This window comes from Neomonachus schauinslandi, chromosome 16, assembly GCF_002201575.2.
Source record: "Neomonachus schauinslandi chromosome 16, ASM220157v2, whole genome shotgun sequence".
NCBI lineage: Eukaryota > Metazoa > Chordata > Mammalia > Carnivora > Phocidae > Neomonachus > Neomonachus schauinslandi.
In genome coordinates this window covers 40,989,445-41,004,543 of record NC_058418.1, presented here as the reverse complement: position 1 = coordinate 41,004,543, position 15,099 = coordinate 40,989,445, and the positions used below count along the sequence as shown (strand labels likewise).

Sequence of the window (15,099 nt, the reverse complement as noted above, 5' to 3'; positions counted from 1 at the left end):
CACAGTGCTCCCGAGTTGCGCCCTGGGGATGCCAAACGTTAATTGGAAAGCTGTGGTCTTGAGCCAGCTCTAGACCCCACTGTCATTGAAGGAAGGGACTTCTCCCCACCCCAACTCCCCCCGCCCCACCTGCCTCCCACCCCGCCCGCTCCAGCTCCCAAATGGCCTTTGGTTGCGGCTCTGGAAAGCTTCATCTCCCCCGTGGAGGTGGGGGCCTGCTTTGAACTTTGGGCGAAGCCCCGGATGAGGCTGTTTTCTTATTAGGGGGTTATCCGAGGACGTCCAGAGCTGCAGAGGGCCTGTCTCCCCCAGCGCGAAGGCCACGGAGCTGCCTTGGGAGCTGCGGGATAAGGCTTTAGCAGTAGCTCCGCCCCCGCGGAGCGCGGAGGGGGCGGGGTCCTGTGGGTGGGGCCAGCGTGACCTTGGTCATTCTCCCGCCGAGGCAGCCCTCGGGGTGGGACTCGCTGTCTCTATGGAGACCGAGAAACAGGGGATAATACGGCGGAACCGCCCGGGCTGCAGTCCCGCCCCGAAGCCGGCAGGGAGCAGAGCTTTGGAGCCGCCTGGTCTCCCGCGTCTGTCGGTCCGTTCTTGCGTCCTTCTGTCCATCGAACACGCACTGCAGAAACAGCCACGAAGTAGAAGCAGGTAAGAGACGCGGGCGCCGACCACCCTAATCCGTATCCTGCATGATAAGGAAGAGGGTGGGGTGGGAGCGCTCTGGAAGGGGTTCCAGCCCCCGATGGTACCGAGCCAACTGAGCGGCCCTGTCCTGGGCCCCAGGCGTTCCTCCCCGACCTCCTCGCCCGGCTGATTGATGACTCCAGCTGTCCCAGTGGGAGCCAGCGGGTGGCCCCAGTTCTTGGGCGTGGCTGCTGCATCCTTGGCCTGCAGACTCCTGGGACTGCAGACTCCTGGGACTGCGGCCTGCGACCTGGTTCTACCTGATTAGTACCAAGAATCCTTCCCACAGACAAGAGTGAGCACTGGAGGCAGGAGCCTGCCAGTCACCTGGGACAAGCATCTGTGTCCCACAAGCTCCCCCAGACTTTACCCTTTGGCGGGGTCTCTGGATCCCTGGTGGGAGACTGCAGTGTAGAGAGAGGGAAGGGGAGTGCTGTGTGGACTGCGATTGTGGGCTGACAGGGTCATTACAATGTAGGGGCTGTGGGGATGCCAGTACCAGAAATTGCAACTTAGGGATGGGTGAGGATGGTCGCTGGGAGAGGGTTTTCAGTGTTAAGGCCAATGGTAAATGTAAAGGGGGTGTAGTTCTGTAGGGGCCCAGGCTGTGGTCACTGGAAGCCTTAGGATAAAAGACAGAGGTAGATGATGTTTGCTGAGGACATGACTGAGGGTGTGGTCAGGAGGCTGCAGTGGAGATGCAGAGTGTGCTCAGAGTGTCTTAACATGGGGGCTCTCAGCGTAGTACCTGGGAGTCTGGAAGTGCAAGTCTGTGGATGTGGGCACCTGGGGGGCTTCAGAGCAGGGTTGAGCATGAGGCCAAGAAAACTGGGTATGTGGACAAGGGTGGGTCTGAGGATGTGGTTGGAGGCTACAGGTGTATGGAGAAGGGGGTCAGTAGTGAAGCTCTGGTTAGGGGGCTCAGTAAGAGCTGTGGGTATGTGGATGGGGGTCCTCATCCCAGGACTGGGGTGTGTGTGGATGGAGGCAGCTGCAGCGGAGGGTTGAAGGTGTGGTCAAGGAGGCCTCATTACTGGGCTGTGTTACATGGAGGGAGTTTCAGTGTAGGGCTGTAGGTGTGTCAGGGGACTGCAGGGGGCCTGTGAGGGTGTAGAAGGGACATTTTAGTGCAGGGCTGAGGGTATTATTGGTGGGTTTCTGTACAGAGCTCTTACTAGATATGTGGGGGTGGGTGCTGAGGTAATGGTTCAGGCCCTCAGTCCCAGGGCTGGTTAAGGGTGTGGTCAGGGGAATAAGGCCGAGAATGTTGAGAGCCAGGGCTGAGTACATTCAGCTGTGGGGCTGTGGACTGGTGTGACGGTGCTCAGGGTGTGGCCAGGGGCTTCCATGGAAGACTGAAGGTGTAGACACTGCGGAAGTATGCCACAATGTAGGGTGTAGGTGTGAGCATTACAGGACCAAGACCATTGTTCCAGTCACCAATATGCCTCTGGGGGCTCATAACTTTACAACCCCTACCCATGCTAGTCCCCAAATCACCTGCTCTTCCTAAACTCTACAGACTGGGAGGTTACAGCGCCAAATGGATGGCAAGGGGCCAGGTGGCCACGGTTGTGCCCCAGGCGCTGGGAGTGCTGGTGTGCCGCACCCGTGGGCCCCAGTTCCCTAGCCCAGCCCAGCCCAGCAGCACTGGGAGCTTCTCTCTCAGCCGCCCTGACACCATCCTGCCCTTAGCAACATTCTCCAAGTAGCACTACCCTCCCTTAGCAACTGTCTCCAGGCTTCACAAACTGTGGCCAGGCCAGCCCCAAACTCCTGCTCCCCTCATGTTTTTGTTTAACAGCAAATAGTAACAAGGTCCTGGCTGGGCCAGCTGCACCCCTGCCTAAGGCATGCACCCCTGCTCATGCTTTGGCTCCCTTCTCAGCCTGGGCTGGGTCTTGCTGGGTCCTGATGCCCCTGACAGAGACCCTGTCCTCACTAAATACCTGTCCAACAGCAGCCTGGCCTGGCCCTGACCTAGCTTGGCATGGAACTCCCAGGGAGGGGGGGCCAACCCTGCCACCCTCACTTCCACCCAAGCAGGTCTTGTGCCAGGGCCAGACAAAGCCATGGCCCCAGCTGCTGACCTCAGTTTTTCTGGACAGTGCCACTCTGTCCCCAGCCTGGTGTGGGCATCATGATTTCATCTTCTTAACTCCACTCTAAGCCAGGGCTGGCATTAAGTGACAGCACCTTTCCTCTTGGGGCTCTGGGGTCCAAGGACACACTCAGTGCTGGCCCCTCTCTCCAGGCAGCTCCATCTCCAGTTCTGAGGGTATATGGCATAAGTGCCCATAACTCAGAACTTGGTAGGTTTTGAGGTAGCAAGTTTTGAGGTAGAGGCAGTGATGTTCTGTGCCTTGGGGAGGGGATGGGCAGCTTGGCTGCGAGGTGACTGAGGTGGGTCCCCCCCTGCAGGGTGGCATGGCAACGAGCACAGATGTGGCTGGGCTGGAGGAAAGCTTCCGCAAATTTGCCATCCATGGTGACCCCAAGGCCAGTGGGCAAGAGATGAATGGCAAGAACTGGGCCAAGCTGTGCAAGGACTGCAAGGTGGCTGACGGAAAGGCCGTGACAGGGACGGATGTCGACATCGTCTTCTCCAAAGTCAAGTGAGCCCCAGGCAGTCCTTGCTTCTGATGTTCCCAGAAGGTGGGGAACTGGGGGGCTGGAACCAGGGAAGACATGGAGAAGGGGGAAAACTCATGGTGCCCACATACCTGGCAGGGGAAAGTCTGCTCGGGTTATCAACTATGAGGAGTTCAAGAAGGCCCTAGAAGAGCTGGCAATGAAGCGATTCAAAGGGAGGAGTAAGGAGGAAGCCTTTGATGCTATCTGCCATCTGGTGGCAGGCAAGGAACCAGCCAATGTGGGCGTCACCGTAAGTACCCTGGCTGGTCTTGGGTGGCCACTGGGGGGGATATAGGGAATCACGGCTGGGGGAGGAAGGCTGGGCTCCCTAACCAGGCCTCCCTGGAACTCTATCCAAACAGAAAGCAAAGACCGGAGGTGCTGTGGAACGGCTGACCGACACCAGCAAGTACACAGGCTCCCACAAGGAGCGCTTCGATGAGAGCGGCAAGGGCAAGGGCATTGCTGGGCGTCAGGACATCCTGGATGACAGCGGCTATGTGAGTGCCTACAAGAATGCAGGCACCTATGATGCTAAGGTGAAGAAGTGAGGCCTGGGAAGGCCCCCAGTGCGGCTGCCCCCAGCAGAGCCTCAGGCCTGGGCCTAAAGGGCACGTGGAGCAAGAGAGCCCTGTCCCCTCTCTGCTGGACCTACCACCCAGTGCTTTCTGGCCAGCCCCACAGGGCCAGCCCACCAGGCCTCTGACCCAGACTGCTCTGTGTCCCCTTCCCCTTTCCTCCCTGACTTCTGGCTGGCTGGGGAGAGTCTGTGCCTACAGCCCCACTGCCCCACCCTAGCCCCGGGCATGGCTAACCCCTGCGTGCTTGCCTCATATTTAAGCTGCTGCTCTGGCCAAGTGCCAAATTCTTACCCAGACCTCAATAAAGACACCTTTTGTACCAATATGGCCTGGTCAGGTTTATAATAATGGGGTTAATGACATTCACACCCTGCTGACCTCTGTGTTACCACTCACTTGCATGTCACTCTCTGCTGATCATTACACTGGTAACCCTGCCCAGAAAAAAGACACACACCAGGCCCCTTCCATTAGCACAGAGCCAGACTGCCTGGGGCTGCTCCTTAGGGAAATCTAAGGTCTCTCACCTCAGCCCTGACCCATAGTCCTAACATCACAGCTTGCCATCCTGTTAGGGTTCAGTCTTGGCCTCTCCAGGAAAGAAGAATGAGACAGCAGACTAGGCCTGGGCCAGGTGTTGGGGAGGGCCCAGTGCCAGGCCTCAGGTCTATGCCTGCTGACAGGTCCCCACCTCAATGGGGCTACCAAAGTTAGTCATTCTGGGGTCTAGCTCAGAAGGTCAGAAAATGCAAGACCAGTAAGAATGTTAGAGAGTAGATAGTCCAACTCCCTAATTTTATAGCTGAGGCCCAGAGAGTGAGGGGGCTTCTACAGAATAAAGCCCAGAACCATGCCTCTTGCCCCAGGCCAGGCTTTTTCTAACAGCAAGCCCCAATACTGATTTCCAAAAACGGGGCTGGATGGCCAGTGATAGAGCCTGCCACCCAACACCAGCCTTTGGCATGTGAACAGGGGGTCCAACAGTGAAGGGGCTTCTTCTGATTCCCTCCCATTTGTTCAACATCCCAGATTGGGAGGAGGGAGGGGAAATCTCTGGTCCCTGAGGACTCCTGGAAGTTTCCAGATCAACCCAGATCAACCTTTTTTCTTCTCTGAGGCTCTGGGTGTTGGGCCATAGCTATTCCCAAGCCCAAGGCTTTGAGGCCAACTCTCCTTCCTTCCTGCGGACAAGCGGGCTGGATGGGAATTAGTGCCTGCCCAGGAGAGGGCAATTCCCAAGGGTACCAGAAAAGGCTTAATAGATACATACTCACAAATGCTTTTTTTTTCTGATGTGGATAAGGCAGCAAAGCAGTACAGCTGTTTATTCCCTCATCCCAGACTGTTCTGGGATGTTCCTGCGCCAGGTATGCCCAGAGTCCCTTGAGCCCAACTCTATTTGGAGTGGGGATGGAGAGGAATAGTATGGCTTGGGGCAGGGACACTGGGGAGATGAGATGGGAATTACAGGGGGGAGGTCAGCACCTGGCCACAGCAGAGCCTTGCCTAATAGCTGACAGCTGTGGGCTCCTCCTGACTCAGCTGACCACATCACTATGCCCAGGGAGGAGTTTCAGAGACCTTTACCTCTCCCACCAGCAAACAGTAAGAGGAATGATTTATCCAGCCTTGTGGAATTTGGTGAATTGCAAACTTCAGTGAGCAAAATAAGAGTGAAACCCAAATCTTTCTGGCTTGCATTTGTTAAAATATCCTCATAGTGAAAAGAATTTAACTGTATTGCAAATTGGTCCAGGCTGGTAAGCTGCAGGTGAGAGTACCATCCAATGTAGAGGGGAGCAGCAGCTCAGCTCCTCCTGTGACCGGCAACATGGCTTAGAAGAGCCCAGAGAGAGAACAGGCTGAGCCCCAAAACTCCACCTTATAGGAGTAAAGCCCCTCTTCTTCCTGAAAAATAGTTATGGAGCCTGAGAGCAATCAAGGCCCTCCCAGAGCCGGGAAACTCCTTAAAGACTGATGGGTCTAGCAGAATCTGGTATGTGGCATCGACTGGCCAAACAATGCCCTTTCAGCCCTTCAGTTACCACTGTTCCATCTTCCAGTCTCCTCACGGTGGAAAGCTTTGGGTCCCCCTGCTAGCAAAGCAGGCAGGCAAGGAAGAGAGCTTAGGTTCTGTGGGATGGAACCATTAAAACTCTATGTTTGGCTGGCAAGAAGGCTACACTTGTCAGATTGGCCCTGCTCCTCCTTTTGGACACAGAACTTCCCTGAGAATCCAGTTTCCATCCCAGCCCTGTTTCCTTTTTTCTCCCAACAGTGCAGGGCCTAGGGTGAGGAATCCCTCTCCACTTACTTTCTACTTGCTTCAGGGGCCTTCCCCACTCCATGTTGAGCCCACTTAGCCCCACAGGGCAACAACTCTTTGGCCCTTTGACACCCCCAACCCTGCCCGACCTCTGGACCAAGGGAAATTAGGAAACATAGCTGACTTCCCCAGACGTGGCCAGCAACCCTAGAGAGGTGCCTGGCCTGGAGCAGGGCCAGCCACTTTCAGTGAGAATAGAAAATAGGGTGAAAGGTGACTGACTCAGTCTGCTCCTCCTTAGAGGTACCCTAAATACGTTCTGGGGGTCTGGCATTATTGATGTCCATAGGGCAAGGAAGGGAGAGCGGGGGTTGAGAAAGAAGTTCATTATTTTTCCCTCAGTGGTCTTCCCAGTAAGTTGGCCTGTGTACTGTACCAGGACCCTGAAATATGACAACTCAGGGCTACAAGGCTACAGGCTGAGGCTACCCTACCTGGGCAAGACTTACATTCTTTGGAGTCCTCTTAATGGGGCCAAGGCAGGCCTAGAAAAGTCAGGAAGGGGGCTGATTCTCACTATTTCCACAGAGTACGAGCTCACTCGAGCTCCTAAAGGGCCATGCACCTCAAAGAAACTTATAGCTCCTCTGTACATGCTTCTTTTGGGAACCCACATTAAATTCAGAGGTCTGTGGATTTTATTTATAACTTAGAAGTGTGTGATCTTGGTTGTGATCTTCATGTCTCATTATTTTGGCTATAGCTCTCCTTCCCTGCAGAGTACCAGGTCAGGGGAGCAATAAGTATGTAATCTTTCCACCTGTCTGTCTCTCTTTGACACGACCCTGGAGATGAAGAGAAACACAATATGGAGTTAGGTTGATAGTCCTTCACCCTCTACATGCTCTCTGGCAACATTAGCTGCCTGGGCTATCCTGAAACAGAAACATACTTAGAGCCACTTTCATTATCTTTCCCATTGATTTTTAAATGCCCAACCAATCACGAGTCAAAGAAAAATTATGCCTCAGGTCTGAAATACAGGGTACTCATGTATAAAGTGAACCCAAAGCTAACATTTGGAAGCTTCATCTCTGGTCTGGGCCACACCAGTCTTCTCTCACATCTCTACCTCCTCTTTGGTTCTCCCCCAACTCCACATGGCCCTCAACCCATTCCTCTTACAGAGAAAGCTCCTCAAACACAAATGTCACTCCTTTGCCTTCCCATCTAAAATCTTCAAGGAGTGGTGCAGTCTAGTTTCTACTCATCTCCTCTCAGCGCCTCAGTTCCCTGAATGAATATGTTCCTTCCCATTTCCTCTGCCCTTGGCCCTGTGCTTTGTCTGGTGACTTCCTATTCATTCTTCAGGTCTCAGTTGAAAGATCATTTCTTTCTCTTCCAACTGGCTGGCTCAGTTCGAACAGCATGTGACTCTTGATCTTGGGGTCAAAAGTTTGAGCCCCACATTGGGCACAGAGATTCCTTAACATAAATAACAATAAAATTTAAAAAAGATCATTTCTTTAGCGGACATTTCCTGACACCATACCTCTCAGGCTAGGACAGGCCCCCTGGTTATATATTCTCCCAGCATCATGACCCACATCTTCCCTGCCCTGCAATCCCTCCAGGGGCTCCAGACTCTTCTACTCTGCATTCTTGGTCTGGGAGACTGTGTGTGCCCCCTCTATCTGTTACCATTGTAATTGTGCAAACTTCCACTCATATGACAAGTCCTCATTGATGCCTTCTCCAATTCCCAGAGTGGGAATTCTTTCCTTTGCCTCTCTCTCTCTCTCTCTCCCTCTCTTTTTCTCTCTCCAGGGCATCTTTGGGCTTGTATTTAGACCTGTTTGGTACCAATACCAAATACCATCACATGAGTTTTGCTTTTCTCAACTAAACTGTTGGCTGCTCCTAAGCTGAAACCAGACAGTGTCACCTTTTCACTATGGTGGGAGGAAACTCAAAACATGCTTGATGAACCAATCAATACAGAGTCTCTGAAATTTGTTCTAACATAAAACACACCTGGTGATTGATGTTCTTTTTTAACCTTCTACACATAGTTTCAAGTGACACTCAGAAAAATGTCTGATTTTTTTTCCTTTTCAACATTTTCAGCCAAATGTTTCTATGTGACATGATGCCTAGGATTAAGTGCCAAGTACTTCTGCGGGCAGGGAGAAAGAATGACTCGATGGGAGGAGATAAAAAAAGAAATAAAAAGGACCAATACAAAGTAATCGAAGTAAGATTTTTTCTTAATCTTGTGAGTAAATACCACCATGCTAGTGGCAATGACACCGAGAGCCCCCCCGAGGCCGAGAGGGGAAGCTGCAGAGAAGGTGCTCAGTGCTAGCTCCATAAACTAGGCTCTGGAACAGAGTCTGAGACACTCTGTATTAGATACTGACCCGTGTCATGTGCCACTGGTGAGGAGGAAGACAGCGTGCTTTTCCCCAAGGGTGACAATCTCCCCAAATGATGACTCTTCTCAGGAGGCAGGAGTGCTTTCCCAGAATAACCTTTTTGCTCTTTATTCAGCTGCTGCAGCAGATACTCATTAGTTACCACCAGGGATCTGAGGCATGGGCGAAAAAGACAGTCATGAAATCATAAAAGCAAAGTGGATGCTATTCAGATCTGAAATGTTTACTAAAGACAAATGTAAAATGAAGTAACATCTTTAAATAGAAAGAACTGACCGATTTATGAGTGGGTTATTTTAAAAGCAGGCTGACAGTTTCTTTCTTCATTACAGTTGTTTATGTTCCAGACTGACTGTAGCAAATAACATAGTTCACGTTTTTTATAGTGATTGTTCTATTCTTTCCAAAGCACTTTCATGATGAGGTAAGTAGAAGTACTGGAAGACTGGCACCTGACCAGGCCTCCAATTTCTATCCCCAAATCTTAACTTCTACTTCATCTAATTTATCCTAATTAACTAATTGGTGCTAGTCATAACTGCATTCTTGGACTCTGTATTACCATGTAATATTAAAAGCTATCAGAGACTAACCAAAAAAAAAAAATGCATGCACAATTCTGTTCATTGCAACACTATTTATAACAGCAAAACACTGTCCACCTAAATGTCCATCAATAGAAGACAAACACAGTTGCAGTCCTATGCAGTTATAAAAAGGAAGAACTAACTCTATATACTACTGTAAACTGATTTCTAAGATAAAATGTTAAAACAACAGTATGTTTTTTATATTTGTCTGAATAAGATAACATCTTGTAGATTTGACTTTGGGGCCATTTAAATGTTTTACATAATTATTAAACAAGATTAAATAAGAACAATTAAATTCCTTATGAATCAAAAGCAAAATGAAACAAATTGAGGCTGTATATTGAATTGATGGTTTAACAACACACAGAAGAATTATTTCAAGTTACTTTAAAATACAGCAATTTGACTGTACATCACCTAAAGAGATATACCCTAATGTTCTCAAAATATGGTCCCCAAATCAGCAACAGCAGCATCACCTGGAAACTTATTGGAAATGCAATTCTCTGTCCTCATCAGACCTCCTGAGTCAGAAACTCTGGCCCAGCGCTCTGCATTTCAGTAAGTTTTTCAGATGATTCTGATACCCCAGTTTGAGAAGGATGACTTTATGCTACTTCCTCTACTTTTGTGTTTGAAATAATTATAATGAAAAGTTTTTTTTTAAAAAGCCATCTAGAATGGGTCTGGGTCTAATTCTCTGAACATGAAGCTATCCTAATTCACTAGGTATTCATGAAGTAAAGTTTGGGGATGAAGGTTTGGGGATGGGGTTCTTATATTTAAACTTCATTCAAATTCATAGTGAAGGTGTTTTGCAATTCAAAATGTCAAGAGCTTCTGTAAATGTACCACTAGTCTTGAGGCTTCTTCTGATTTGTCTAGCTGGCATCCTGAGGGTGCCGTTCTTTGAAGAGGCTGATGCTGTTGAGCTCCTCTGAAGAGAACAAATACATGGGACTTTCCGTCACTCTCCCTAAGTGCTTGATGTCTCTTCTGAGATCATTAGGAGGCAGGCATTTTCCAGAAGAGCCAGACAGCTGATTTTAGGGGCACAGAGTGACCAAGAAAAGCTAGCTGACTCAAACAAGGGTCCTGTTGGATCTAGTGAGAAACTACTTATTATTGAGGTGCTGTAACCCACCAATGCCAGCAAAGACATTTACTCCCTCATGTGTCCTGGAATACAGAAGGTTTACACACAGATACACCTAGATACATGAGGTTTACACACAGAATGGAGTTAATTTGAAAAGGATATAGATATTATCAAATAAGACAAAGCTGATAAAGGAAAGTAAATATCTGCTTCCAGAAGCCAGCTAGATAGGCCCTCTCCTACCTCTGACTTTCATGGAGAAGGGCCACTGTCTCCTCCAGCTTTTTCAGCTGGGCAAGCTCCTGGTTCAGGCAAGCCACCTGCATGTTCAGCTGTTGGTTTTTGCACAGAAGATCATCTACAAAGGGTACAGTAGCCAGGTGTGAACAGGATTTCAAGCCACTATCTTTGAGCAGAGCTTAAGTAGTCAGGTGGCCATCTTAAAGAATTGGGGACCCCACTGCCTCCGTCTCCGCACTCCATTCACCATTCCCTCCCTTAGAGACAGCAGATATGGGGCTTAGGAACAGAGAGATCCGAATTAAAATTCAACCATTTAATATTGTGCATTAGTTTATTTTTTCTGAGTTTCACTAGGGCTAATAACCCTGCCCCACCACGGTTGTGAGGATTCAATCATCATTTAGCATAGTCAATACATATTAGGTTCTCTATATTCTCCATTTTAGTTTGTGAATGTAGATACTTCACTCCTTATAGAATCTGTGAAAACATCTGGAACTGTGTCAGGCACATAGTAATAACTCAATGAGTGCCTGCAGAAACTGAATTTGTAGTCAAAACACTCATACCTAGCTCCCCAAATATGTTACCGATGCTTGCAATAATGAAGTAGGTAAAAGCACAGGAACTCTGGTCCTAAGGAAGTCGGTCTTCTAGAACAGTACTTCTTAAACTTTAATATGCTTACAAATCACCTGGGGATTTTGTTAAAAACAGATTGATTCAATAGGTCTGAGGTGAAGCCCAATATTCTACATGTCTAACAATCTCCCAGGTGATGCTAATGTTTCTGATCTATGGATCACCCTTTGAGTAGCAAGGTTCTAGGAGGAAAACAGAGCTGCAACAGCTCTATTTATCACCAGTAAGCCAAAATACAGTACTGGGCCTCGTGGCTGATTCAAAGTAGATATCTAATGAACAAACATCTATTTTCAGAGTAGCTTAGGGGAGATGCCTTGATTATTCAGGCTTGTGAGAATCAGATAGTGATGAGTTTCTTCTGGAAATTCAGTGCTGACTTCCAAATCAACTTTCTCATATAAATCCAAGTGCCCATGATGTTTGCTTAGGGGTGTTGAGCTAGATGTTTTAAGCCAAGGGTAGACTTTATCTAAAATACTGGCCTAGGGCGCCTGGGTGGCTCAGTTGGTTAAGCGACTGCCTTCGGCTCAGGTCATGATCCTGGAGTCCTGGGATCGAGTCCCGCATCGGGCTCCCTGCTCGGCAGGGAGTCTGCTTCTCCCTCTGACCCTCTTCCCTCTCATGCTCTCTGTCTCTCATTCTCTCTGTCTCAAATAAATAAATAAAATCTTTAAAAAAATAAAAAAATAAAAAAATAAAATAAAATACTGGCCTAAACTATGCTAATAATAAAGTAGTACAAATCGAGATGTCAATGGTATGCTATTTTTCACTTATCACAATGGGAAAAAAGTAAAATAAACAAAAACACAGAAAACCGGAGTGTGGGCAAGGATGGAGTGAAAAGGGCACTCAAATACATTCACTGCTGAAGTGAATGTAAATTGAAATAACCTTGCTTGGGAGTGATTTGACAATATGCAACAAAAACCTCAAAAATGTCCACATCTTTTGAGCTACTAACTCTACTTCTAGGAATGTCTTCTAGGAAAATAGTCTGAAATTAATGTACATAAAGAAGGCATTATTTATCATAATGAACATTAAGACTCTCAGCTCCAACAGAAAAGAAGAAACAATTTCAGAGAAGTATTTCTATTCAGGTCTTCATTTAAGCATTTCATTTCAAGTCTACTGAATGTTTGGAAATTCTTTAGAATTATTCATGTGATATTACAGGAAATGCTTTTGCCATTAAATAAATAATATTAGTATGTAAAAATCGGATTGGTGATTGCCTAGGATAGATAGTAGGGTAAACTCACTGCACAAGGGTCTGAGGTAAAAGAAATGTTCTGTATTTTGACTGGGATGGAATTAAAAATATATATATTTGTCAAAACTCATCTAACTTAAAAGTGTGCATTTTGTTGTATGTTATTTATTTTTAAAACATCAAGTCACAAATTTTATTTATTTTTTAAAAGTTTTTTTTTTTAAGATTTTATTTATTTATTTATTTGCGAGAGAGATTGAGAGCACAAGCAGGGAGAGAAGCAGAGGGAAAGGGACAAGCAGACTCCGCACTGAGGGCAGAGCCCAACGTGGGGCTCAATCCCACAACCCAGCGACCACGACCTGAGCTGAAATCAAGAATCAGATGCTTAACCAACTGAGCCACCCAGGCATCCCTAAAAGATTTCATTTTTAAGTAATCTCTACACCTAACATGGGGCTAGAACTCACAACACCGAGAGTTCCACAGACTGAGCCAGCTGGGTGCCCCTCACAAATTTTAAGTTAAAAATATATGTATAGGAATATGGTGAAAGAAAATATACCAAAAATAATAATGGCAGTTATTGCAGGTAATGGGATTATACTTTCCTTATATTTTTCAAACTATCTATAAAGAACATGATCTTTTTAAAATTTTAAGTAATTTCTACATGTGGGGCGCCTGGGTGGCTCAGTCGGTTAAGCTTTTGCCTTTGGCTCAGGTCATGATCCCAGGGTCTTGGGATCAAGCCCACATCGGGTTCCCTGTTCAGTGGGGAGCCTGCTTCTCCCTCTTCTCCCCGCTTGTGCTCTCTCTCTCTCTCGCTATCTCTGTCACTCTGTCTCTCTCTTTCTCAAATAAATAAATAAAATCTTAAAAAAAAAAAAAAGGTAATCTCAACACCCAATGTGGGGCTCAAACTTACAATCCCGAGCTCAAGAGGCACACTCTCTACCAACTGAGCCAGCCAGGTGCCCACAGAACATGATCTTCTGCTATAATCAGAAAGTGTCAATCTCAAAAATAATGACAATAATAACATCCGTACTTGCTTTACACTGACAAAGAGCTTCATATGGTAACTCGAGCCACTGGCATTACAACTCTCTGAGGCAAGATGATTGTTTCCATTTAGGAAGCCATGTGACCTCTAGATGATGAAGCTTATTAAAGGGGTCATCTATAAATAAACAGTTGTCTTGGGACACCACATGTTGCTTTCCTGAACTCACCATAGGTGTGTGACTGGTGCCCACTCACAATCAAGGTAGCAGCACCTTCCTCCAACTGCTTGATTTTTTCTGACAAAATGAGGTTTTCTTCTAGCACTCTGACCAGTTTTTGCTTCAAACTTTCCTTTAGATGAGAAAACAAAATACAAATACATTAAGAATCTGAAATTCTGTGGAGGGCTTTTAGAAGACTGAAAGATGTTTTCCTCTGTTTAGTGATAAACTAAAAGGAGGTCAGCATCTCTCAGACTTTCTCATTAGAATTTTAATTCATTGGTAAACATAGCTCAAGTGCAGCAAACAAACAGCACAAGGAGATGCAATCTTTCCTGTGAGTTATCCACTACTCTTGCAGGACAAGTCCTTCTTTTGACAAGTGGCCAGCAATTCTGAGTCACCTATCTAAAGTTTCTAGAAACTCCAGTTGGTGTGTGAAAATCCTCTTATGTTAAGAAAAGAAGGAAAGGGCGCCTGGGTGGCTCAGTTGGTTAAGCGACTGCCTTCGGCTCAGGTCATGATCCTGGAGTCCCGGGATCGAGTCCCGCATCGGGCTCCCTGCTCGGCAGGGAGTCTGCCTCTCCCTCTGACCCTCCTCCCTCTCATTCTCTCTGTCTCAAATAAATAATAAATAAAATCCTTAAAAAAAAAAAAAAAAAAAAAAAAAAGAAAAGAAGGAAAAAGCCTAAGGATATGAGTCCCTTCTTCCTTTCCCAAAGTCAGCAGCCTGATGCTCTAGGAATGGCCCCTGTTTCAGGGCTCTCTGTTCCATCAGAAGGGAGGAAAGACAATCCCAGAGATATTGGCCTTCCCTCATTGGAATTAAATCATAACCTTTGAAAATACGAACCTAGGTATTTTCATTCTAAGGTCATTCTTTTTTCTTTCTCCAAGTCTTTCTTCAGAAATTTTGGAATAGGGCTAGGATTAGGGAATCATCCCTGTAGAACCTCCAAGTTGTTTCTATGCTGGCAAGTTTTACGTTCCTGATTTGCCTTGACTGACTTCTCTGTATTTTGGTTCCCGAACATCTAGGTTCATGGTGATGATGATCTTTATGGCACAAAGCTGTTCTAGTTTTGCTGCTCTGTCCTATTCTAGTAAAGAAAGAGTAGGAAAGGAAGATGAGAGAGGCATACCATGTCATTAGGGACCACATGCCCAGCTTCCTTCAGTTCCATCTCTCTCCTGCGGAAGGTTTTTGACATATCTTCAGGATGTGAGTGACACCACTGCTGGGAAGGAGCAGGGACTACCAAAGTCAGAAGTAAATCTCGGGCAGGACCTGCCAAAAATTCAGGTTGGGCACATGGGCCAATCTTAAAAGCTAAAGCACAGAATTCCTAGTCAATAACTACCAGCTCTGTAGGATAAATATGGTAATCCAATATTTCCTTTTTACAAGAATTTACAAAGTGTCTATAAGAGGTGTTTCATAATGGATAAGAAATTCTATCCCATGCCTTCTATG

At 47.2% G+C, this 15,099-nt stretch overlaps 2 protein-coding genes across 2 annotated transcripts in view; one reads left to right on the top strand and one right to left on the bottom strand.

The window, feature by feature from the left end:
- Nucleotides 1-355: 355 nt before the first annotated feature.
- On the top strand, nt 356-4,222 carry TPPP3 (tubulin polymerization promoting protein family member 3). Its single transcript, XM_021705763.2, has 4 exons — nt 356-648; nt 3,106-3,299; nt 3,415-3,568; nt 3,681-4,222. The coding sequence occupies exons 2-4, from the start codon at nt 3,112-3,114 to the stop codon at nt 3,867-3,869; spliced, it is 531 nt and encodes a 176-aa protein (XP_021561438.1). The 5' UTR covers nt 356-648; nt 3,106-3,111; the 3' UTR covers nt 3,870-4,222.
- A 4,158-nt stretch (nt 4,223-8,380) lies between these two features.
- LRRC36 (leucine rich repeat containing 36) overlaps nt 8,381-15,099 on the bottom strand; it is a 43,653-nt gene continuing 36,934 nt past the window's right edge. Inside the window, exons 11-14 of the mRNA XM_044922236.1 lie at nt 14,768-14,913; nt 13,632-13,755; nt 10,536-10,650; nt 8,381-8,752 (exon numbers count right to left, since the gene is read on the bottom strand). Coding sequence (XP_044778171.1) covers nt 8,527-8,752; nt 10,536-10,650; nt 13,632-13,755; nt 14,768-14,913 — 611 coding nt within the window. The 3' untranslated portion in view covers nt 8,381-8,526. The remainder of the gene's footprint in view (nt 8,753-10,535; nt 10,651-13,631; nt 13,756-14,767; nt 14,914-15,099) is intronic.

Excerpts from the sequence above, each read along its gene's own strand:
- TPPP3 (XM_021705763.2), top strand. The coding sequence starts at position 3,112 with ATGGCAACGAGCACAGATGTGGCTGGGCTGGAGGAAAGCTTCCGCAAA. Across the intron at positions 3,300-3,414 it reads ATCGTCTTCTCCAAAGTCAA|GGGAAAGTCTGCTCGGGTTA; the intron begins GTGAGCCCCAGG and ends CATACCTGGCAG. Across the intron at positions 3,569-3,680 it reads CAGCCAATGTGGGCGTCACC|AAAGCAAAGACCGGAGGTGC; the intron begins GTAAGTACCCTG and ends CTATCCAAACAG.